Here is a 25,796-nt window from a genome sequence, read left to right as displayed (position 1 = left end):
TTTTTAATTTTTGAGATAAAATACATCCAAGAGAGGCATAAATGATGCTCTAAAACGCTACCTACACTTCAATTGGCCTCAGCTACGCGCCTGACCAATAGTGTTTAAATTTTGCACAATGGTTATAAACATTGTCAATATACATTTTTTAAAATCATACAGAGCGGCGGTTTAATGAGTTAGGTTATATGGCATTCACCTTGTCTGTCCGTCCGCCCATTAAAATTTTCAACAGCTTCTATCAGAAAGAATGCTAATACCTTCCGAACATAACCTTTACCATGACTATCCTTTTAAAGTTTCACATTTATTTACCTAAGGACTTAATGTTGACACAAATGGTTGAGTAGGGGGGGCGCTTCCCATGACGTAGCGTGCAACATATTTTCTTAGGAAATTCACTATAAAATTATTGTTTGTATATTGTTATCAAATGTTAACTATTTCACACACTTCCTTATATAACAAGAATAATTTATCCGTTTGACATCTACCATACAATATTGGAGATTTATAGTTCAAGGAAAGACCTGGAATTAAATTCACATCTATGGTTTAAGTACACTTTGTTCATTATTTCTACATTTTGATTAAATATAGCCAATGCCTATGAAACACTGAAGAAATTTGTCCAAAAGGGATAAATGAAATCCACCTGATAATTATACATTGTTTTCAGATTTTGATAAGAAATACAAAACCTACAAATTCTATAGCAATATTAAAACATAAAAAAATCAAGGAATGTCAACTAAAAATAAACTAAAAGTCAATAATTAACCTGAACACTATCGAATAACTGTACTTGTAGGAGCAATGAACGGAAATATCAAAAGCCAGCAGACAGAAACATTTAAAAATACTTTATTTCTATTGCACATTCTTAACAATAAGAAAATTTATTACAATAATAATAAAATATCAAAAAGTAAGTAGTAAAATAAATCATACTGGAATGTATCTGAACAAGAAATACAATTATGACCCGCTGTCATCCCAGGTCAAGTTATAACATTGTATATTAAGTTACTGTTAAAGCACATCAATGATTTTTCACCTGGTGCAATATTATGGTAATAAACAAATACACACATTTTACCGATGGAAATGAAAAGAGAACAGTTTGTACTGTCACAAATATGAACCACAAAAAAAATACTATGCAAGTTGAAGTCTAACATGCATTTTTTTCTATAAACTTAGCACCTGTTTGGTTTACAAGACCCTTTTGTGCAAACTGTGTGATAGTCAATATATACACTTTGGTGAGGAAAATTCTTTTGTTCTACCCAAGCTCTACCTCAAAGAAGTGTATATTGAGCATGCCCACCAACATACTACAAAGGGGTCTTTTAAGACACTTTGGCGTAATTTACAAGTACATAAAAAATAATCAACTCTTTAAAATGCAATACCTTTTCTCTATCACAATTTAAACATTTTTTTTATAATTATGAAAATACAATGAAGTAAAGATCTAGTTTGAAAACATTGTTATCTTATTGCCTGTATTTAATATACATGTAACTTGTATGTAATCTCCAATAATAAGAAACTGAGATTCATATTGAGAGACTTAAGGCACTTTTTTTCTACAAATTAACAAAAAAAAAAACAAACAAAAATATCAATGACCTTCATTTCAGCTGACAGGTCAACAAAATGCTTTTATGATATAGATTAACTTAGACTAAGAGTAATTCACACTGTGTAATATAACTTCACCAATGCTGCATCCATAAATTCAAAACTAGAGACTCTAAAGAGCCTGAATCATTAACCTGGCTTCCTAAACAAAATCTATTTTTTTTTGTAAAAGCGACCTTGTTTATTGTTGCATTAAATACTAAGGGACAATCATGTCAATTTTTATTGAATTCTGTCCAGTAGTTTCTGAGGAGAAAATTTTTGAAAGTAAAACATTGAAATAGCGAAAAAACAAAACATTGAAAAAGGGCAAGAACTCCAACATGGCTAAACAGATCTACAAAAATTTGAACACAGACAGATCTTATCACCCTGAACACTTTTACCTCCAAGTCAGAATTCTGCTAAGCCCATCAGTTTGAAGGTTCATGCAAAAAACATCTGTCTAACCCCTATGTTCTATTTTTAGTAATAGCTGCAACGTTTTTTGACAGATAAAAAATCCCCAAATCAGTTCTATGCACAATACCCTAAGTAAAATTCATACTAAGTTCGGTTCTAATTGGTCCAGTGGCATCATAGATTTTTAACATTAAATGTAATAACATTAAAACACCGAAAAGAAACAGATTTACGAAAAAATTTGAACATAGATAGATCTCATCTTGTTGCACAATTTTACCCCCATGTCAAAATTTTTGATAACCTAACAGTTTTGGAGATGTAGGTGACAAACTTCTGTCTGACCTGTATGTTCTATTTTTAGTAAAAGAGGCATTTTTTTCAATGCATCACAAATCCCCAGGTCAATTCCTTTCAAAATACCTTAAGAAATATTCATACCAAGTATGGTTATAATTGGTTAACTAGTGTCTGATGAAATTTTAAGAACAAATAACATTAAAAATAGTGAAAAAATGTCAAAAAGAGGCAATAACACCAACATTGCTTAACATTTTGCATGAAAATTTGACCACAAATAAATATCATCATGCTGAACACTTTTATCCTGTCAGAATTCTGATATACCTAACGGTTTTGGAGATATATGCGGAAAACTTCTGTTTGACCCAATGTTCTATTCTAAGTAACAGTGGCAATGTTTTTCAACAGATCAAAAAGCCCCACATCATTTCTATGCAAAATATCATTCATACCAAGTTTGGTTCTAATTGGTCCAGTAGTATCAGAGGAGAACATATTTCTTAAAGAAATCACATTTAAATAGTGAAAAAAAAACATTGAAAAAAGGGTAATAACTTCAACATGGCTAAATAGATTTAAACATAGATAGATCTCATCATGCTGAACACTTATATCCCTTGGATCCAACTGTTCACTGAGCTGTTTGAAAGTTGAAAAAAATCATGAAACTGCAGATGAACAGTTTGTGTAGTTAAGTTAAAAAACTGCACATGTATGGTTAATACAAAGAATGCATGTACTTGAGATTAGTCCTATTTTCTGAGTGAAAGCCCATTAGACACCTGCTAACTGGTTTGTACAGGTCACATTGCACCTACAAAAATCCTCAAACTCCTACAACCATGGCCCCCAATATCCATCAAGTAAGCTAGGATCAGCCCTATCATCGTCTTTAGGATAACGACATGGCACAGCTGTTTGATTAAAGCCTTGTAACAAATCCAGTAGTTCTTTGACAACCATTGGAAATTTTAGTGATAGATCATTGCGTTCATTCGGGTCAGCGACTATGTTAAACAACCAGACATTCTTACTTTCTCTGTTGTGTTGGTGAATCACTGACAGTGATGAAGTTGGTGGAGGGATCCAGCTTCCATTACCTGTAATTGAAAATAAAAATGACTCTTACTAGTATCATATCAATTCTGAGAATCAAAATAATTTAATCATTGGTTGCAATTTTTATTTTGTCTGAAGGTAAAATTCTTGTTTGTACAAGATTGAGGTTTAGACTGGTTTCCTGTTTATACAGGGTTCAGGTTTAGACTGGTTTCCTGTCTATTCAGGGTTCAGGTTCATACAAGTTTCCAGTTTATTCAGGGTTCAGGTTTATAAAGGTTTCCAATTTATTCTGGGTTCAGGTTTAGACAGACTGCCCTGTACTACCATCAATGTAACCTGAAAGCCCAGGTTAAATTTATGTTCCACAAGTTTCTCTCAAATATAACCCAGTGTCTCCTGTGATGTCTTCAGTTTTTTGATTGGATGAGCAGATATGAGGTTATTTATTTACTTTTATACATTCTGATATTCAAATACATTTAAGTGTTTCTAACGAATTACTATTCTTATCTTTTGATACAAATGTATAAGAATGAAGTTAATTTAGATATTTTCATCTTATTTCATAAGCAGTAATTTACTCATATATTGTGCATATCCATCACTGGTGACCCAAGTCTATATTTTTAGCGATCCTAGGGTTGCTTATGATATTGATCAGGGAACCAGTTTAAATCACATCCTAACTGCTAACGTCACTTCCCAATACGTCATTTGCGACAAAAAGATTCTAATAATTAAGTTAATTTAGAAAATTTCATCTTGGTTCTATTTTATTTCATAAGTGGCAATTTACTTATATATTGTGCATATCCAATGCTTGAGATCTGAGTCTATATTTATAGCGTTGCTAGGGCTGCTTATGATATTAACCTGGAACCCAGATTACCATCAATGTAACATACCTGGATTTCCAGTAATCAGTTTCCAGTTTCTGTATCTAACTGCAGCTCTCGTCGTTGTGTCAAATGTATCATTGAACATAGGTTTACCAGAAGGACGGTATAATGGGTCTATATTGTGTAATATAATTTCTCGCGGACTTTCTGTTCCTTCACTGTAAAATAAAGTACCAACTGTAAAATTTATTGCTGAAATGTAATGTCAGTTATAAAAGCTCTTTAAGAGCTTACGTTGTGTTGTTCCTTAACTTGCCGACTCTGAATAATGGCATATCTAAAGAAAGAATGTGCTAAAATTGCAAGCCGCTGTAATGAGTAGTAGCTGAAAAAACTCATGAAAAAAGTTGGTATGAACTGAAATACAGTCACACTGACAAAGGTAAAACAGTATACTCCCTTCTACAGAGCAAGGGTATAATTCTATAACTTTTTAAACATGCCAGCTAACAATAACAAGAGGCTCCCAGGAGCCTGAATTGCTCACCTGGTTGAATTTTGTCTCTCAAGGGCAGTAAATTTAAGAAGAATTTCTATCATAGTTTTCAAGATTTTAGCTGAAAACTGTAAAAAAAAAACAAAAAAACCTGTCATTTTCTCTTTTCAAGAGCAATAACTCTTACAAGAATTTGTCTGACAACTTTTATCCCTGAAGACTTTTGTAGTCCTAATAATATGGATCATTTCAGCTATTGAAAGAATTAGGCTAAACCTAACGATTTTGGAGATATATGCGAAAAACTACTGTCTGACCCCTATGTTCTATTTTTAGTAACGGTGGCCATGTTATTCAACAGATCAAATATCCCAACATCAGTTCTATGCAGGATACCCCAAGGAACATTCACATCAAGTTTAGTTCAAATTTGTCATGTAGTGACAGAGGAGAAGATGTTTGAAAGAAATCACAAAAATAGCAAAAAATGTTGAAAAAGGGCAATGACTCCAACATGGCTTAACAGATTAAAATGAAAATTTGACCACAGATAGATCTCATCATGCTGAACACTTTTATGCCATGTCAAAATTTAGCTAAACCTAACGGTTTTGGAGATATATGCAAAAAAACTACTGTCTGACCCTTATGTTCTATTTTAAGTAACAGCGGCCATGTTTTTCAACAGATCAAAAATCCCCATATCCTTTCTATACAGGATACCCCAACGAACATTCATATCAAGTTTGGTTCAAATTGCTCAAGTAGTGTCAGAGGAGAAGAGTTTTGAAAAATTGTTAACAACGACGACGACGAGGGGCGCCAATTGATTGCAATAGCTCACATGGCCTTTGGCCAGATGAGCTAAAAGTACCATTGTAATGTTGAAACTGAACACTTAAATATTTACCACAGAACTAAATTTTTTCTCACAATGAAAAAGAATATAATAAACACCTTATAGTACTCCACTGGTCATAGCCATCAAGTGGTTTTGTACCATTGAGATTTCCCCCAGCAAGTCCAACAAGTGTGGGGAACCAATCTGTCACATGCATTAGTTCTTTTGAGATGGTCCCCTTATTTTTCAGCATATTTCCATGTACAAATCCTACACCCCTCATTCCTCCCTCCCAAAGTGATGCCTTCCATCCTCTTAAGGGCCAGTTGTTGCCTCCTTCATGAATCTGTCCTCCATTATCTATACAAAAATAGAAAATTAACTAGTAGGAAGTTATTGGAATAATATCTAGTTTTATTTTGAAATCATGGCTGCAAAATAAGACCACACACAATTTCTGTAGGTATTACATCATTTACATATATGTCTTACCATAGAACAAAATGATTTTAATATGTCTGAATGTTAACAGAAATTATATAGGATTATACCATGAAAATTGGTTAGTATTGGCAGATAGAATATTGCATGAACTTGAAAGTGCAATATGAGACTTTTAAGGAGGTAGACCCAGAATAAAGGACACAACTCTTACAAATCATTGGAACGTTTGTATTCACCATTTTACATCAATCTCATGTGAGCATCAAAGTAACTCAGACTGATTTCATTTTGTTTCAAAGGAAAGCTTGAAAGGCTTTGCCAGCACTCCACAGTTTAGTTTAGTTTCCCACTTTTGGCTACGGATGAAAAATGACATTAATAGAAACCGGTGGTTGCTATAGTGATTAAAAATGAAGAATCTATTGTTGATGTAACATTTTCTGAAAAAAGGGGACTTTTAAAAGTATTTTGCAATGTTTCATATATTTTCAATGTTGAAAGGGCTTTTTTTCAATGACAATTTGACTTCATTGTGAAAGTGAAAGTAAGTCAATTTTTACAATGCTAAATTTGATAAGTGGATTACAAAGTGAAATAGCTAAAAATCTAACAGACGCCCATATGAGGAAGGGGTTTTCCAAGGAAAAAGTTTGAACAGTTTCAGGTCATGAAATAAAAATTTAAGACATTCTGAGGAATATTTGATATTTTTAATCCTGACTTTATGAACTTTTTCACAAATTTTCTATGGTAACCCTATTTGCTGTTGGTAATTTTTTCCAGAAAATTTTTACTGCATTCTAAAGGCCTTGGCTTGAGCTATTTCTAGATACATAGATTTACAGATGCTTGACAATTTTTAAAGTGATAAATGTTACAAAGTGACAGATTACAAGACCAAAATTAGGCAGTTCTACAATACTGTGGAGTGCTGGCTTTGGTGAAATTGAATATGATACAGAATTCTCCATGAAATGTTGTAACATGGCGGGCCGCCATGGTTGAAAAATCAATGCCACAGTTAAATTGTCATCTGCCATGATTAACTCTGAATTACCATTATCAGCCTATAATTATTTTATGACAGAGAAACCCATCAATTACTGACTCAGTTTATATAAACCAATTAATCATGACAAAGTTATGACTGAAGCCGATCAAAAATAATTATGACATTGCCAATAAGATTATTCTACAAATTAATTTTTTAAGGAAGTGTCAATCAGATGAAAATATAATGATGGTACATTACACAACATCTTTAGGTTTTCTACCTACATGCCATATATCAAAAGCCCAGACATGAGTTTGTAACAGATGGATGGACAAAGTGACAACTACAGGCGACCACCAATTTTCATGACAGGGCCCCAATCATAACGTACCAGTAGAAAAGACTAGCAATGTGTTGTCCCATATGCCTTTGTCTTTAAAAGCTTGAGTAATCTTCCCTATACCTTCATCCATAGCAGCAACCATACCTTAAATATCACAAAGCAGAAAGTTATTGTGAGATCATTTTACTTATCCTGTAAATGCGTATTTCCATTGATTGGACGGACTAATAATTGAAACCAATTGCAAAAACAAAAACCAGTTAGACTGCTTTCCTTTATTCTTTGCTCTTGACTCGTATTATACTTTAAGAAGTGTGTATCAAAGTTACATGCTACATAGCCCACTTGAAACTATATTGGATTGGTGGGCAAGGCTTAATTTTATTGATAGTCTCATTCTGAAAATTGTTGTGAGAATACTTTTGGGTTTAAACTGTGACGTTTGTGTCATTTAACTCTCTTTTTTTTTAATTATAATATAGCAAATAGTCAATTGTACTTCAGTTCCAAATAGCATTATATGGACCAGTAAGTTATACTTATAAATTATATGAACCTCAGCTATGTTTGGGTCCACAAAATTTAATTGGAATGACATACCCATCCATATAATGTCATATGATCCTCAGTATAATTAGCTATTTGCTAGATAATATCTCAGGAAACATGGAAGTATAAATATCATTGATATAGAAATGAAAATGTAAAAAAAAACATTATAATATAACAGTAGAATACTGACCAGCATATATTCTCCTGTGTTTGTCTTTGATATGCTGGTATGGTTTGGTATATTTATCTGGAACTTGTAAAGGACCATGGACTGCTTGAAATGGTAGGTAAATGAACAAGGGCTAAAAAAGACATCAAAGATATGATAAACCATGAGAGTCCTTTGGGCACTGTGGTGGCAGATCCAGTAATTCTGAAAGAGGGGCTGACTGGCCTATTAGGGGACCAGAATCCCTATTGGATCTACCTATTGCAAGCACTGAATACCTCCTAAAAAAGTTCAAAGTAAGCCTATAGTACAGAAATCTTTAACACAAGGTCACTAAACATAAAGTTTTTTTTCAAAACATCTGTCTAATTTTTTATCTCTACATTAATACCATATGACTAACCCTGCTTTTTGTCCACATGTCGATATTATATGACTAACACCATGCAACATGATTTCTTTTATTATTTTTTTATATATATATTTCACAAATTATCAAATGACCATCCACAAGATAAAATAAAGCCTTAAAAACAAAAGCTATAGAAAAATAACAATAGTATTGAAAAGTTAAAAATAACACTAAGAAAATATCTGGTTTGACACAAATTATTCAGATCAGCAACATTTTGTACTTTATTGATTGAAAGAAAAGCAAAAAATTATTTTTACATGGAAAATATATTTTTCAGATTTTTCTCAGTAGCCCTGTGGCCAACAATACTTGATAAATGATTTACTAGTAGTATCAGCGAAATTCCTCATATATAATAACTCATTATGATGTTTTGATTAGCATGAATAATACAAATAATATACAGTAAACAGCAGTATACAGACTATTTTTTTTAAGTAACTCACAATAAGATTCTCATTTAAAGTGATCTGCAATCAGAGGTTCATATCAGTGACAGTCCTAAGTTTTGATCCACAATTTCAGACATACATGTGCAGGATTTTTTTCAAATATACCTAAACTATTGGACCTTCAACCCATTCTATTGACACTTTATTAATGACTATTTGGTATAATCTCAAGTGGATTATTGATTTGCAACTTTAAAAAATCTAATACCTTCAACTCTAGAAAGTAAATGTGAACCCTTTTAATGTCACATTTTTCTCATACAAAACATTCTGCCACAGTAGATGCTATATACCATAGACTAGGTTAAACTTAAAAAGATTTTTTTTAACCATAATTAATTTCAACTTACATTATTAGTGCTGTGTGATTTGATAATATTGGTCACTCTATCTGTGAATAAATGTGTAGAATAAATTCCAACAGCTCTGGCAGGTTTGGTGTTTTCTCTTAAATCCATACCACAGAATTCACCAAAACACCTCTCATGAGTAAAATACTCCTCAGAACCTGTAAGATATCCTGCAAAATACCAAGGTGATTTCAGTACTAATATAACCTTCCCAAATGAGTAAGATATAAGGACAGAACAAGGTGGATATAAACCATCATTTCGGGCAATTCTGAGGCTAAAATTGTACACCTGGTCCATGCTCCTAGTTTTCAGTTGAACTTGTGTCTGAGTTGCTCATTTACTTTTGTTTCTTTGTACAAATTATTTAAAGTTCCTTTTTTGTGATGAAAATAAGTTTGTCTATAAGATACATAAGATGTATTAGTTTAATGATGGAGGATATAACCTAGAGAAAAACATATTGTAAATATTATATAAATTATAAATATTCAGATCATTGAAATGAAATGATCACATATTTTTTTTTGTATTTTGCAGAGTGAACTGCATTTTTTTGTGTACCTGGTATGTTTATTTGGCATGTTTCATTTGGTAAAGAATCCTATAATATCAAAAGTTTAAACAGTTAAGTTTTTCACTGTACATGAGTAGAAGACAAAAAATGGTACTGTATTGATCTGTGGTTTACTACATTTCAGAATAAATCTGTTTTCAAAAACTCATCCATAAAACACCATGCAACATGACTTAATCACATTTTTTGTATTGATGAACATGAATCATCTATTAAAGAGTAATCCAGGGAACCAGGTGCACCGGTAGGGCAAGCATCCTCTGCTTTTCTAGAAACACCCGCCGAGTTGCTCATAAAAAGTCAAGTCTAGGGTAAACAAAAGAAGGAAGGAAAACTATGACACATTGTACAAATCAGTTTTCATGGTGCAGATGGGTACCCCATAGCGATCCACAAGTTCATGGTCACAACCATAAAACTTCTGTAGTGATGACTTCAATTTTGCAGCTACATACATGTAACCCTGTTCCAGAAGCCTAATTGTAAGGAGTCTAGCGAAATACAAAAAGTCTACATGGTTAAGGCAAGCTCTGGCATAACATATGAGTTGTGATAAGAAAACTCCATATGCAGGGGCTGAAGGGATATTGCCACATATGACAGCAAAGTTGACAATACAGAATGAAAAGCATTAGTCAGAAAGTTTGGTAAATAGTTTTCCTTTACCATCAATCTCTAAGTATAGGTAAAGATATGAGGTTGACTTCACATTGTCTGTAGTATCCTTTATCTCAAGTTCTTTGAGGTACATGTAGATGTGATGTATCATATCCACGAAACTAGGATTGTTTAATGATAATATGTCATCTAAATAGTGGAAACTGAGATTAAAGGATTTAAATAATCAATTTTCCTTCTTTTGGATCAAATCAACTACATTTTTAAAATCCACCTCATAAGAGTGAAGGAATAGGTCAGCAAGTTGAGGAGCACATTTAGTTCCCACTGGAATGCCCACTATTTGTTGAAAAACATGTCCGCCGCACTATATTGTTGATAAAAAATTCAAGCATTTTGAAAATGTTTTCTTCGGTATATTCGGAAGATGATTTGGAATAATTTTACAAAATATGAGGAATCTCTACCAAGAACTATATATTTGTATCTAGGTGTATCGTCTTTTTTTGGAGTAACAACCATGTATAATGTTTTTGGGTTGGGATTGGGAATGTAAGCATAAAGAGTTGAAAAATCATAGGTTTTAATACTATTGTAAATGTATTCTGATATTAATCTTGAATTGAGGGTTTCCAGAAGATCTTATGAATTTTTCAAAGAAAATTTTATATACCCACCTACCATAATAAGAATCAAAACCTCTGCTTGTAGGAAGATATTCTTCTTTATAAAATCCAACATGCCACTTTCCTACTGCATGTGTAGAATACCCAGCTTGTTTCATTTTATCAGCTATTGTGGGGCTGTCAAGGGGCAATCCATTTGGTTGTGTTGGCCAAATTATTCCATGTTGCAACCCTGTATGAATCTTATTAACAAGGAAAAAATCAGTTAAAATTGAAGAAAGACTTCGCAATACAAATAAATCATTTGAGATTAAAAATATAAACTTGCAAGTACAATACAATTGGTGCTAGAGGAAAATTGTAACTATAAATATCAATAAACTGAATTTTTTTCTATCCTCTGACTATACTTCTTTATGCAGTTACTTTACACAACCTAATAAGTTCATCACTTTATTTCAAACTGCATAGGCTGCTACAATATGGTGATTCTGAAACATAATGGGTTATCAAGACATGCTTATTATCCTGTAGATCTGTGAATGTAGATGTAGAAAATGAGATAATGAGCATTATAATTTCAAAATCAACAAGGAAACATATAAATTTCCTTAAAATCTGCATTTGATAAAAAAAAAATAATAATAATAATAATTCAATTCAATAGAAAGCACTAATATATGTATCACTATACAAGTACTTCCAAGAAAATTAGCAGATAAATTTACATAATTGGGGTATATTTTTCTTGGGAACTCTTCCAGTGAAAGTACTTTCATTTATGGATACTAATTTTCGTGGATTCTTGAATTCATGGTTTTGGGATTTTCAGTTTTTACATCAATGGAAGTCTCCTTTTCGTTGGGAACCAAATTTCATGGTTTGGCATACCAATAAAAACTACGATAACTAGTACCCACAATTTGGCACAAATAATAATAGTACTTTCACAGTATGTCTACAGGCCAAATTAAGCACTAAATATAATAAAAAAATAAATAGCAACCTGATAACGACCCGATAAGAACTGAGACCTCGTTGGTGTGCATATCGGTTGCACATAATAGTTTTCCAATTTGACACCTTCACCTGCCAACTTGTCCAAATTTGGAGTTTTGATTTCGGAACCATGGTAGCCTACATCATGGAAACCGTAGTCGTCAGCGAGAATAAAAATAATATTTGGTTTTGATGCAACTGCTTTTGTACCATGACACACTGAGATAAAGAGAATAACTACAGATAAAAGCATCTCAAAATTACTCATGTGACAGTTCGATCGACGGAAGTGTAAACAAAGTAATAAAACCCGTTTGGTGATCGGGCAATTATAATTTACCGGAACCCTTTCTGTTTTATTTTTTTAATATAAATTCCACTAATCAATTAAGAAAAATAATTTCAATTCATTTCCAAAGAAACTTTTACCTTTCATTTTTTTACTCTTTTTATCTAAGTCGTTTACACCTTTAATTGCAAAAAAATGACTACATGAGATATTTATTTATAATATGTAAACCGTATGGATACCTAATTAAGATGTTCTCTTTTGATTAAGTAATCCTCATGACAATAGTACACTATGGTCAAGGGTCCAGCTTGACTATTTTTGGCCAGGTGAGCGATTCGATCAGGCTCTCTAATTTTTAATTGACTTATCTAATTTTATCATATTAAATCAGTTGTAGTCTATCGTTATATCCACTCCTGTAAAAGGGTCTCAACAGATGACTGAGACCAAATGAGATTCATATTCATGTTACCTTTTTCAGATAAAAAGAAATAATAAAACACATTAATGTTTTGTTAAAAATGCAGTGCCTATACTAGAGTAGACGGCTCTATCCACATAATTTTGATAATTTTTGAAAGTTCGTATTGATTAATATTTTAATGGTTAAACAAAGAAACAATTATCAAGTATGGCCTTGATTTCCTTTTCCCTGTCTTATAACGTTACAACAAGATCAAGGCGGTCATTGAAAGTAAATAAAAGATTCCCCCAACAAAGACCAAATAAAGATCTTCCCATTTCTGGGAGAGGAATTTATAAACGTATTCAATGCTTGTGTTCCTTTCCCAATGTTGTTTATATTCAACTGTATTTGTCATTTTATATTCCTTATTAAAATACTGCTTACACTACATTCCCTGTAATGTGCACCCTTTCATGAAAAATCCATTGAAAATATTGTTATTGTTGACACTTCTTTGTTCAATGTTTTTAGCGCAAAACTCCCTTATGAAATTATTGAAATACATAATCATTCTCAGAGATTAACAGATATTTTAATCATCCACGGTTATTATTCATTTGCATGATTAAATTCTCAATCTGATAATACATGATCTGCCATGGGCCAAGTCACTTTTATGGAGGGTAGCGTAATTAAATATTTATTTTTAATTAGACTGACTAAATTCTCCGCAATCCTTAGACTAGGCAATCCTTCCTAAATTCCATTTCATGCTCTGTCAATTATGATGGGGACATGTAGAAAACAGTTGTATGGAGAAAATATCCAACGCATAAAAAAAATACGTTGCAGCTAGGAACATGGCTCCATTCATATTCTTTTGCTCTGTGCTTCAGGTGGTTTTGAAAGGGGTAGCTTTCTTCTTGATCCCATCCTCCTACCTACCTACCCCAACTCTCTCCATTACCCCACCCCATCTCCAATGCTCTAAAATACCTGTCCCTGTCATCCATTGATTTCGTCCGTCCCAATTAGATTTAACTTTTGCATTACAGGTTAATTTCTCTGGAATATAACGTCTGATCGTCATGGAACTTGGCAGACTTATAAAGTACGCCTTATATGTATTTATTCCAATTTGTATAGATTTCTTATATAATTTAGTAGATATATCTTACAAATATATACGATACATTATAAAGTTTATGAAATACCTTGTGAAGTTTACAAGATAGCTCATAAAGTATATAAGATATTTAATATACTTTAAGAGATATCTTATAAACTTTATAAGGTATCTCATAAAGTAAATATTAAGATATCTAATAAACATTAAAAGATATGTTATAAATATATAAGATATCTTATATAAAATACCTAAAACATCAACGACGTCTCCCCTGTACACAATTCAAACATCAGGCAAAGAATCTTTGTGAAAATTATTATTATTATTAACTTTTTTATCCAATGACAGATTTTAGGAACACAGAATGTGCAAAAAGGGTTTGGTCGCCTATTGTCAAATATCTTGAACAAAGTTCACGAGATATCTTATGAAATTTCTTTTATAAGATATATCATAAAATGTATAAGATATTTTATATCCTTTATAAGATATCTCTTTAACTTTATGAGATATCTTATATTAAAGCGTTAATAAGATATTTTATAGAATATATAAGATATATTAAAAACAAAATGCATATCTTTTATAAAATATCTTATAAAGGATATTAGATATCATATAAATTTATAAGATATCTTAAATATTTTATAAGATATCTAATAAAAAAATAGAAGATATTACTAAATCATTTAAGATATCTGCAAATTGGAATAAATACAATACGGCCTGTCATGCACTTAATGTAAATCATTATATGATCTGCTATTAACTAACAAATGTGTGATCATTAAAGAGAAACACATATTTTGGTTGCTCCTTTTTTATAAACAGTATGCATCTTGGAACTTTTTCATGCGTATTTGGACTAACCGTCACCAAACATAAGTAACATGGACATTTCATAAATGTTAACTTAATAGGAAAATGCATATATTTCGATTTGAAAATATGTCTTCCAAACTGCTACAACCCCTTTCAAAATATGCCTGAATCTACAACATATGCCTAGCTAGGCTCGCGAGAGGGACTAGAGTATACATAACGGTTTGTATTTTCCCTTTTGTCCAACATCCGTATATAGATATATAAAAGGTGCAAAGAAAGAATAAAGCACTTGGAGATAATGCACAATAATAAGGATCATCATTTACGTTAATGCTCAATTGCGCAAGGCTCTTACTAGCACACTTGAGCACTTAACTGTGACGTCCCGTTTCCAAGTTGACTACCTAACGTTCCAGCAACCGGCTAGCACCACAACCGTTGACCATCAAAGGGTTCTTACTGTGGCATAGTCATTGTATATCAGCTGCTTACAATAAGAAGCAACACCATACGATGGGGATAAGATATTTGGGCAAGTTTATGAACCAAAACAAAGTCCTGGAAAAAATTTGTCTGAGAGACACACGACTGATTGTTGATGGTAATAATCTTTGCCACAAACTCATGGAAACGTCAGGTAGAGGAAACATGTACGGAGGAAACTACGACTTATTTTCTACTCATGTTGAACATTTCTTTTTTCAGCTACAAAAGTGCGGACTTTCCCCATATATCGTAATGGATGGGGCTTATGACGCAGACGATAAAAAGTTTCGGTGTTTATTGGAGAGATGCAACAAGAAAATATGGGAATTAACTCGAGGAAAAGGCCAGAGTAGATGTTTTCCCATTTTGTCTTACAGAACCTTTACACAAACGCTGATGAAGCTCAAAGTTCCTGTTGTGACTTGCGCGTACGAAGCTGATCGTGAAATTGCTGTTCTTGCAAAACTTTGGCAGTGTCCAGTGTTATCAGATGATAACGACTTCTACGTCTTTAGCCTCCCTGGTGGAGTAATTCGGTTCGCTGATCTTTCAAACTACTCCGCTAGTAATACAGAGAAGACATATATTAACACGATGATTTATTATTCCAAAAACGTAAAATCCGCCCTTGGAATATGTCCGTCAATGCTCCCACTCCTTGCGGCTTTAACCAACAACGACTATTTCACGTTAAATAGAAGAACACTGGAGCTATTTATATCGCACGTACAGGTAATATCCCCGAGAAAAGCAAAATATAAAGCCCAGAAACAACTAGACAGCATCGTTGAAACATTGTGTTATCTGAAAAACCTCTCAGAGGCAACCGCAGCTTTGAAGCATTGTTTGCATGTCGATTGTGCTCTGTCGAATAGTGAAAAAGAACGGGCTTTAACGTATGTAGACATCGTTGTAAATCATTTCAATCTTGAAATGGAAGGAAAAAAGATGGAAGGACAAATATTTGGTGTGGGAGGAATGGCAAATCTAGACAGTACTAAGCTACCCATCTGGCTGATAGAAAGCATCAAATCGTGCCATGTGTCCCCTTTGATTGTTAATGTTTCAAATGGTAAAGTCATTCTAAAACCAAACTTAGAGGATTTGTATCAGCCGTATCTGCAAGATATTGCCTCGTCTCTACGCCAGACCATTTACAAAATGGTGCTAGATCGAACCCCAAATCAACATTTTGTCAACGAATATTTTAGGACAATCACTGTCATGAGCCAGGCCAAGATTTATCCGACTGTTGAGTTTGACCCGTTTTTCACGTTGGACCAAATCATGGAAGAATGTGACGCAACAAGAAGGGCATTAATGTCGACGATTTTCGAAATGTCACCAGAAAATTTGGCAAAAATACCTGAAGATTCAAAGTTGTTCGTTCTTTGTTTGAATTACTTTACCAAAAATTCATACCTCAAGGAATCAGCAAAAGGACAAAAATGTCTGCTGTTTTGTCATATGCTGCTTGTGTGGAAAGAGGTTGGAGACCTTTACGGAAATATTATAGAAGAAAAGGGAAAACACATGATATCGATATACACATCTAAGAACAAAGATTCAACTTCCGACATTCAATTAATTCATGAGTTACAGAGATTTCAAGCCGTCATGGATATAGCCTACGATATCAATGGTATTTTGAGATTTCCGGTTCCTGTAGCCAGTCCGACTGTTATGTACAACGGGAGTCTTATGTACTCACTATTTACTGAGACTGAGAATGAAGCTCAGTTAGATAGTATTATTGAAACATGTTTAAGAAAAGGTACTGAACTGGAAAAGATTTTTGTAGAAATATATTCTGTGCTTAGTGGTGCGTAATTTGTGGCTTGATCAGATCAGAGATGATGCTATAAGTGGGACCATGTGATTTGGATGATTTTTTAAATAAATATTTGGGCTCGGCGCTTTTTGAAAATAATTATTTTGATCTTGAAGATAAAGGAAAAAATAAAATTTAAGCCTTTCAAAAAAGATTATAATGCTTTTACATGATGGAAAATAAATAATTTGATCCCATGTTTTCGGAAAAATAAATATTTTAACAAATTAAAAAAGAACATGGTGAATAAGATTATTTTTATCCGAATAAATCTTTCACGCTCCCCTTTTTCAATATCAAATCGTCGTCCTCTAGATTAATCAAACCATGATTTTTTTAAATCAAAATTATTTGGCTAATGTCTGTTTTAATTTTGTAAGGAAAAGCCGATATTACTGTTCTTGCGGGTTAAAACCACTCGTGTCATTTTGCATGTAGGCTTCTATGGTAGTTCTCATGTACTACCCCAGTTTAACATGAAGAAAAAAGATAGTGCTACGTTAATACACTAACAAATCTTAACAAAAAAATGAGGTTTACTAGCTTACCACGATCACTGGCTGAGCTTGAATTAGAATAGGGATGAAAACTTGCCTACTTTATAGGAGATCAAAGAAATATTAAATCGGCGTACTTAACAATTTTATGAGAATACAAAGATATGAATCTATGTTAGAAATAATTCACTTGGTACTTCCCTCCACATTGTCAAAATGCTTTACCAGGTAATACTTTATCATTTAATTACTATTTAGTCTTTTTCGTAAAGGCATCCTCTACAAGTTTCCCAACCCAGCAGTGTGGAATATACTTTTTTTTGACAAAATTATATTTTATTTTGGGGGTCAAATAATTGATTTCCTAAATAAATGCAAAATAATAGAAATATTTACCATAAATATCACAGACATCCATGCTTATACCCGAGGTATTTATAACAGATCATGACACTACTACAACATTGTATGACCTCAAAATTTCGTGGATGGTTCGGACCTCAACCTCTATTTAAACCCAATCTTGTTTTTTTTTACTTCGTCAACACCTGGTAAACTCAAGGTATTGTTTGAAATCCAGGAGACAGAAAAATATTTGGAGGTGAACATGAGAAAGAATTTCAAGCACAAGGATACACCTGGGAGAGGGTAAAGAAGTGGGTGACTGGCAAAGATGTATGGACCATGGAGACCTTATGTGCTAGAAGGTTTGAACAGGATGAAGTAAGGAAGGAAGACTTGTTTTGAAAACTAAATGTCTACAGATAACACTGAAGTTATTTTTGTAATGATTGTATATGAAGTTGATTTTTGCCTTTCTACAATCACATTGGTTACATATGGACTTTAAAAAAACAGGAAATTATAACACATAGAAATATGATAATCAACTGCTCCCTAAGAATTTGTCTATGGATTATACAATATAAATTGATATAGTGTCGTATCTTTCAAATGAACCCAGGTATAAATATTTGAACTTTTCCCAAGTCAAGTTAGGTGAAAAATATCCACTCCTACCTATGAACAAAATACCTGAACACGAACCTCTTAATGTTAATTTTTAGCATATAAACAGTGTAAAGTAAACATGTTGGGGACTATTGTTATAATTATTAATGTGTCCAACATATTTGCTCATTTCAGGTGTGTATTTTTTAGTTTCAACGTGACAATAACAAGTTTTTCATAAAAAGGAAAATTTAGTAAGGTTAGCTGAAAAATTGCCAACCCTACCCATGAACAAAAAATACCTCAGCATGAACCCAAATGTTCTTTTTTAGCATATCATTGATGCAAAAAAGATGCATAGAAGCCCTGGGGAGGAGAACATATTTGAAAAGTACATGCACCCTAAAATACAAGGCAATAAGGACACTTACAGATTTCTACATGCAGATAAGACTTGTAAGCTGTTCACTGAAGCATTTCATGAACATGTAAACCAATTTCCAGACTGTCCAGGCAATTTCCAGTTTGACTACTCAAAAGAGCGACAGCATACCATGTGCTGGATGGAAAGTGTGGTATGTACATTGTGTGGATACAAAACTAAAATGGTTCCTCTTTATGAAGAAGTAGACTCAGGCAAGAGAGGCAGAAAGGCAGGTGCACCAAATATCAGACTGCAGATTGCACTAGCAGACAGTAGCATTTCAAATAGTGCATGGTGCCAGATTATGAGCACTATCAGTCATCCCGCACCATTTAGTACAAACATGCAGAGACAAGCAAACACCACTGGAGAAGAACTTGTGAAAATGAACAAAAAAGACATGAAGGAACAAAGAAAAACTGTAAAAAGGACACTTCTAAGACATGGGTTCCCAGAAAACACACCTATACCAGCTGAAACTGACACACAATACAACAAATCCTTGTTCGGTCACCGTAAAACAACACCGTTTCAGCCTGCTACCCAGGCTACAAGCTCACTAGCAGAAAATGTGACAGTAAAGAAGAAACTTATTGGACTTCATGATGCAAACAAGCTTTGTAAGACAGCAAGCTATTTAAGATCACTTGGAGGAGATCCAGAGTGTCCAGGCCACCCTGGTCACTGTTCAGCAAACATGAAATGGAGTGCTACAATTGGCAATGAAGAGAGATATGGTGAAATACTGGCTGATATGCTAAATGAAGATGAAGAACCACTTATAATTGGACAATTAACAACAGATGGGGACAGCCATGCATTCAGAGGATTTAGCCGGAAACAAGAAGAAAATTTAAATTTCATACCTGAGAACCTTCGCGACACCAGACACTTAGCCAAATCACAAGTGCGAGCCTATGACAATGCCAAATTCAGTGAAATGATGCTACAGTTTGTAACTAAGGCAGACCGTACTATGCTCCAAAGACGATTTGCTATTGACTTAAGCAACAGATGCACAATAGAGTTCAACTTTGCTCTGAAGGAGTGTGCAGGAGACATGAACAAGCTTGTGAACAGACTTAGCTATGCAGCAGACAGTATCATTGCATGTTATACAGGACATTGTGGAGAAAAGTGCAAATCATACTCCTACGTATGTAAAGGTACTGAGCAAGATCACTGGGGCAAAGATTTTATGCCAGATGAGGAAGCAAAATGCTTGTACATGACAGATGATGATGAGATACTTGTGCGTAATATAATAAACATTCGATTTGGTCGGACAAACTTGGTTAAGACTCGCTTTGGGACAACGACACAAAAGTGTGAGGCCGTAAACCGAGGCTATCGCAAGTCAGATCCAAAAGAATCTACTCACCCGAGGAACTATTCTGCTCGTACTCATTCAAGTGCACACAGGATTAATCATGGACCAGGGGAATCTGCACTTCTGAAGTGTGAGGCTCTTGGTGTACCACTTCCACCAAACTCGCGTCCGGTCACCAAGCTGAAAAGACAGAATGAGAAATATGAATATGATAGACAGAGACAAAAGACACCAAAGGTCAAAAAAGCTAGAATTGATTCTGCAATCAGGAATTTTAAGACTTATGACTCAATACCAGATGAGCCTGATACATATAAAAAAGGACTAGCTGACTCTGAACCTTGTGAAGTGATGCAAATGAAAACACGAAAGAAAACGTGCAATGAACATGGATATTCAAAAGGAAAATAAGACTTTGTTAGGACTTAAAACTTACATTCTGCAACTAAAAAACACAATCTGGGTAAGTTGAATGATGCTGGCATGCTGGGGGGTCCACATTTTTACAAATTTGTCTACTATTATTAATTTCTGGCAGTTCAAGGGACAAATGTTCAGCGTTAATACATAAACTGTTATGGCAAATGTGCGAAACATGCAAGTGGGGGGGTATATCTAAAAGATCATGCACAAGCATATACATAAATCTGTGAGCTAAATGATATTTAATCCTGCCACCAGGCCATTTAACTTTCAAACGACCATATTTAGGGCCTCTAGTAAAGCCTCTTTCTCTTTGATTAACAGCAAATCTAGTAGACCAAAATTTACAATTTTTGGAATTTTGCTGATTTAGATCAATTTTAGAATTAAGCTTGGCTAATTGCAGAATTTTCCATTGGGGATCCATTTTGGAAATGCCATGTGACTAGTACCTACCCAGGTTATGTAAATTAGTTGCAGCATCTGACATAATTTGCATATTTTTTTTCTAACTTTAAATCGAAAGTAGTGGTACTAGGTCTCAGTATCGTATAGATTTCTCCATTGGCTCCAATGCTAACGGTGCATGTTTCAAAACATTTTTAAAAATTGAAAAGTTGATTCAAAATAAACTTTCATACATATATCATGTTTCAGGAAATGTTCAAATTTGATTTTAACTTAAAAAACCTAGACCAGTCCACGAAGATTGGAAAATCATCAAACCTTGAAGTCAAAAGCACGTTTTCTACTTTCACTTTGGTATTGTTGTTGTGCTGCAGTACTCCCTATCAACTGGATATCCTTCCTCTTTCCTGTCTTTGAATCTGTAAATAAAAATCACACATTTTTTCTACTTGGATACATCTTTAAATATGGCCAAAATTCAAGTTCAAAATTAAATGCAGCTCTTTAAAAAAAAATAAGAAAAAAAAGGAACTCTATTTTATTAGCCTCCATGCTCAAGAATATCAATACGATACTGGTACCTAATGCTCAATTGCGCAAGGCTCTTACTAGCACACTTGATCACTTAACTGTGACGTCCCGTTTCCAAGTTGACTACCTAACGTTCCAGCAACCTGCTAGCACCACGACCGTTGACCATCAAAGGGTTCTTACTGTGGCATAGTCATTGTATATCAGCTGCTTACAATAAGAAGCAACCCCATACGATGGGGATAAGATATTTGGGCAAGTTTATGGATCAAAACATGGTCCTGGAAAAAATTTGTCTGAGAGACACACGACTGATTGTTGATGGTAATAGTCTTTGCCACAAACTCATGAAAACGTCAGGTAGAGGAAACATGTACGGAGGAAACTACGACTTATTTTCTACTCATGTTGAACATTTCTTTTTTCAGCTACAAAAGTGCGGACTTTCCCCATATATCGTAATGGATGGGGCTTATGACGCAGACGATAAAAAGCTTCCGTGTTTATTGAAGAGATGCAACGAGAAAATTCTGGAATTAACTCGAGGAAATGGCCAGAGTAGATGTTTTCCCATTTTGTCTTACAGAACCTTTACACAAACGCTGATGAAGCTCAAAGTTCCTGTTGTGACTTGCGCGTACGAAGCTGATCGTGAAATTGCTGTTCTTGCAAAACTTTGGCAGTGTCCAGTGTTATCAGATGATAACGACTTCTACGTCTTTAATCTTCCTGGTGGAGTAATTCGGTTCGCTGATCTTTCAAACTACTCCGCTAGTAATACAGAGAAGACATATATTAACACGATGATTTATTATTCCAAAAACGTAAAATCCGCCCTTGGAATATGTCCGTCAATGCTCCCACTCCTTTAACCGACAACGACTATTTCACGTTAAATAAAAGAACACTGGAGCTATTTATATCGCACGTACAGGTAATATCCCCGAGAAAAGCAAAATATAAAGCCCAGAAACAACTAGACAGCATCGTTGAAACATTGTGTTATCTGAAAAACCTCTCAGAGGCAACCGCAGCTTTGAAGCATTGTTTGCATGTCGATTGTGCTCTGTCGAATAGTGAAAAAGAACGGGCTTTAACGTATGTAGACATGGTTGTAAATCATTTTAATCTTGAAATGGAAGGAAAAAAGATGGAAGGACAAATATTTGGTGTGGGAGGAATGGCAAATCTAGACAGTACTAAGCTACCCATCTGGCTGATAGAAAGCATCAAATCGTGCCATGTGTCCCCTTTGATTGTTAATGTTTCAAATGGTAAAGTCATTCTAAAACCAAACTTAGAAGATTTGTATCAGCCGTATCTGCAAGGTATTGCCTCGTCTCTACGCCAGACCATTTACAAAATGGTGCTAGATCGAACCCCAAATCAACATTTTGTCAACGAATATTTTAGGACAATCACTGTCATGAGCAAGGCCAAGATTTATCCGACTGTTGAGTTTGACCCGTTTTTCACGTTGGACCAAATCATGGAAGAATGTGACGCATCAAGAAGGGCAGTAATGTCGACGATTTTCGAAATGTCAACAGAAAATTTGGCAAAAATACCTGAAGATTCAAAGTTGTTCGTTCTTTGTTTGAATTACTTTACCAAAAATTCATACCTCAAGGAATCAGCAAAAGGACAAAAATGTCTGCTGTTTTGTCATATGCTGCTTGTGTGGAAAGAGGTTGGGGACCTTTACGGAAATATTATAGAAGAAGAGGGAAAACACATTATATCGATATACACATCTAAGAACAAAGATTCAACTTTCGACATTCAATTAATTCATGAGTTACAAAGATTTCAAGCCGTCATGGATATAGCCTACGATATCAATGGTATTTTGAGATTTCCGATTCCTGTAGCCAGTCCGACTGTTATGTACAACGGGAGTCTTATGTACTCACTATTTACTGAGACTGAGAATGAAGCTCAGTTAGATAGTATTATTGAAACGTGTTTAAGAAAAGGTTCTGAACTGGAAAAGATTTTTGTAGAAATATATTCTGTGCTTAGTGGTGCGTAATTTGTGGCTTGATCAGATCAGAGATGATGCTACAAGTGGGACCATGTGATTTGGATGATTTTTTAAATAAATATTTGGGATCGGCACTTTTTGAAAATAATTATTTTGATCTAAAGGCTTAAATTTTATTTTAAAATTTAAGCCTTTCAAAAAGATTATAATGCTTTTACATGATGGAAAATAAATAATTTGATCCCATGTTTTCGGAAAAATAAATATTTTAACAAATTAAAAAAGAACATGGTGAATATGATTATTTTTATCCGAATAAATCTTTCACGCTCCCCTTTTTCAATATCAAATCGTCGTCCTCTAGATTAATCAAACCACAATTTTTTTTTAAATCAAAATTATTTGGCTAATGTCTGTTTTAATTTTGTAAGGTAAAGCCGATATTACTGTTCTTGGGGGTTGAAACCACTCGTGTCATTTTGCATGTAGGCTTCTATGGTAGTTCTCATGTACTACCCCAGTTTAACCTGAAGAAAAAAGATAGTGCTGCGTTAATACGCTAACAAATCTTAACAAAAAAATGAGGTTTACTAGCTTACCACGATCACTGGCTGAGCTTGAATTAGAATAGGGATGAAAACTTGCCTACTTTATAGGAGATCAAAGAAATATTAAATCGGCGTACTTAACAATTTTATGAGAATACAAAGATATGAATCTATGTTAGAAACAATTCACTTGGTACTTCCCTCCACATTGTCAAAATGCTTTACTAGATAATACTTTATCATTGAATTACTATTTAGTCTTTTTCGTAAAGGCATCCTCTACAAGTTTCCCCAACCCAGCAGTGTGGAATATACTTTTTTTTGACAATATTATATTTTATTTTTGGGGTCAAATAATTGATTTCCTAAATAAATGCAAAATAATAGAAATATTTACCATAAATATCACAGAGATCCATACTAATACCCGAGGTATTTATAACAGATCATGACACTACTACAACATTGTATGACCTCAAAATTTCGTGGATGGTTCGGACCTCAACCTCTATTTAAACCCAATCTTGTTTTTTTTACTTCGTCAACACCTGGTAAACTCAAGGTATTGTTTGAAATCCAGGAGACAGAAAAATATTTGGAGGTGAACATGAGAAAGAATTTCAAGCACAAGGATACACCTGGGAGAGGGTAAAGAAGTGGGTGACTGGCAAAGATGTATGGACCATGGAGACCTTATGTGCTAGAAGGTTTGAACAGGATGAAGTAAGGAAGGAAGACTTGTTTTGAAAACTAAATGTCTACAGATAACACTGAAGTTATTTTTGTAATGATTGTATATGAAGTTGATTTTTGCCTTTCTACAATCACATTGGTTACATATGGACTTTAAAAAAACAGGAAATTATAACACATAGAAATATGATAATCAACTGCTCCCTAAGAATTTGTCTATGGATTATACAATATAAATTGATATAGTGTCGTATCTTTCAAATGAACCCAGGTATAAATATTTGAACTTTTCCCAAGTCAAGTTAGGTGAAAAATATCCACTCCTACCTATGAACAAAATACCTGAACACGAACCTCTTAATGTTAATTTTTAGCATATAAACAGTGTAAAGTAAACATGTTGGGGACTATTGTTATAATTATTAATGTGTCCAACATATTTGCTCATTTCAGGTGTGTATTTTTTAGTTTCAACGTGACAATAACAAGTTTTTCATAAAAAGGAAAATTTAGTAAGGTTAGCTGAAAAATTGCCAACCCTACCCATGAACAAAAAATACCTCAGCATGAACCCAAATGTTCTTTTTTAGCATATCATTGATGCAAAAAAGATGCATAGAAGCCCAACATGTCTTTTTTACACCATTTATGCTTATAATTAACATTTTGGTATTTTAGTGGGGTGTACACGGGATTATATCAGGGATTACATCTGAAATCTGATTGAAAACTGCAGGCAGGGATTTTCATAAGAAATCCAATAAAAACACCATCTAACTTGAAACAGTACAAAATGGAGAAAATCTGCTGACATATTTGTGTACCAGAATTAAATAAGGAATTATTAAAATCTGAAGAAAGGCAAAATCTCTACAAGATTTTTTATGAAACATTTTTTTTTACCCTTTT

General features: G+C 33.7%; 3 protein-coding genes across 4 annotated transcripts; 2 read left to right on the top strand and 1 right to left on the bottom strand.

The window, feature by feature from the left end:
* Positions 1-848: 848 nt before the first annotated feature.
* On the bottom strand, positions 849-22,381 carry LOC148611522 (arylsulfatase B-like). 2 transcript variants are annotated; one of them, XM_088592172.1, is made up of 10 exons: positions 22,252-22,381; positions 21,450-21,550; positions 20,352-20,480; positions 11,186-11,372; positions 9,310-9,479; positions 8,114-8,225; positions 7,420-7,515; positions 5,707-5,950; positions 4,320-4,471; positions 849-3,452 (listed from the first exon to the last, which is right to left on the bottom strand). In XM_088592172.1, the coding sequence occupies exons 3-10, from the start codon at positions 20,376-20,378 to the stop codon at positions 3,187-3,189; spliced, it is 1,254 nt and encodes a 417-aa protein (XP_088448298.1). In that variant the 5' UTR covers positions 20,379-20,480; positions 21,450-21,550; positions 22,252-22,381; the 3' UTR covers positions 849-3,186. The 2 variants fall into 2 exon arrangements, with proteins under 2 accessions (XP_088448298.1, XP_088448297.1); XM_088592171.1 differs by lacking the exons at positions 20,352-20,480; positions 21,450-21,550; positions 22,252-22,381 and adding an exon at positions 12,137-12,434.
* On the top strand, positions 15,169-17,182 carry LOC148611523 (single-strand DNA endonuclease ASTE1-like). Its single transcript, XM_088592170.1, has one exon. The coding sequence runs from the start codon at positions 15,295-15,297 to the stop codon at positions 17,095-17,097; it is 1,803 nt and encodes a 600-aa protein (XP_088448296.1). The 5' UTR covers positions 15,169-15,294; the 3' UTR covers positions 17,098-17,182.
* Positions 22,382-22,506: 125 nt separating the features above from the next.
* On the top strand, positions 22,507-24,941 carry LOC148611521 (single-strand DNA endonuclease ASTE1-like). The gene is made up of 2 exons (XM_088595253.1): positions 22,507-23,686; positions 24,775-24,941. The coding sequence occupies exons 1-2, from the start codon at positions 22,507-22,509 to the stop codon at positions 24,939-24,941; spliced, it is 1,347 nt and encodes a 448-aa protein (XP_088451379.1).
* Positions 24,942-25,796: the final 855 nt, after the last annotated feature.

The sequence above is a fragment of the Perna viridis genome, chromosome 7 (assembly GCF_037379345.1).
Source record: "Perna viridis isolate PV_CMFRI_1.1 ecotype Kerala chromosome 7, ASM3737934v1, whole genome shotgun sequence".
NCBI lineage: Eukaryota > Metazoa > Mollusca > Bivalvia > Mytilida > Mytilidae > Perna > Perna viridis.
This window is presented reverse-complemented; position numbering and strand designations above follow the sequence as displayed.

Bases quoted from the DNA above. Each gene is read 5' to 3' on its own strand.
- LOC148611522 (XM_088592171.1), bottom strand. From the start codon at position 12,397: ATGAGTAATTTTGAGATGCTTTTATCTGTAGTTATTCTCTTTATCTCA. The intron at 8,226-9,309 runs GTAAGTTGAAAT...TGTCTTTTTTAG, and splicing joins AATCACACAGCACTAATAAT to CCCTTGTTCATTTACCTACC. The intron at 5,951-7,419 runs GTACGTTATGAT...ATTTTTGTATAG, and splicing joins ATTGCTAGTCTTTTCTACTG to ATAATGGAGGACAGATTCAT.
- LOC148611523 (XM_088592170.1), top strand. From the start codon at position 15,295: ATGGGGATAAGATATTTGGGCAAGTTTATGAACCAAAACAAAGTCCTG.
- LOC148611521 (XM_088595253.1), top strand. From the start codon at position 22,507: ATGTCCGTCAATGCTCCCACTCCTTTAACCGACAACGACTATTTCACG. The intron at 23,687-24,774 runs GTGCGTAATTTG...TTTGAAATCCAG, and splicing joins AATATATTCTGTGCTTAGTG to GAGACAGAAAAATATTTGGA.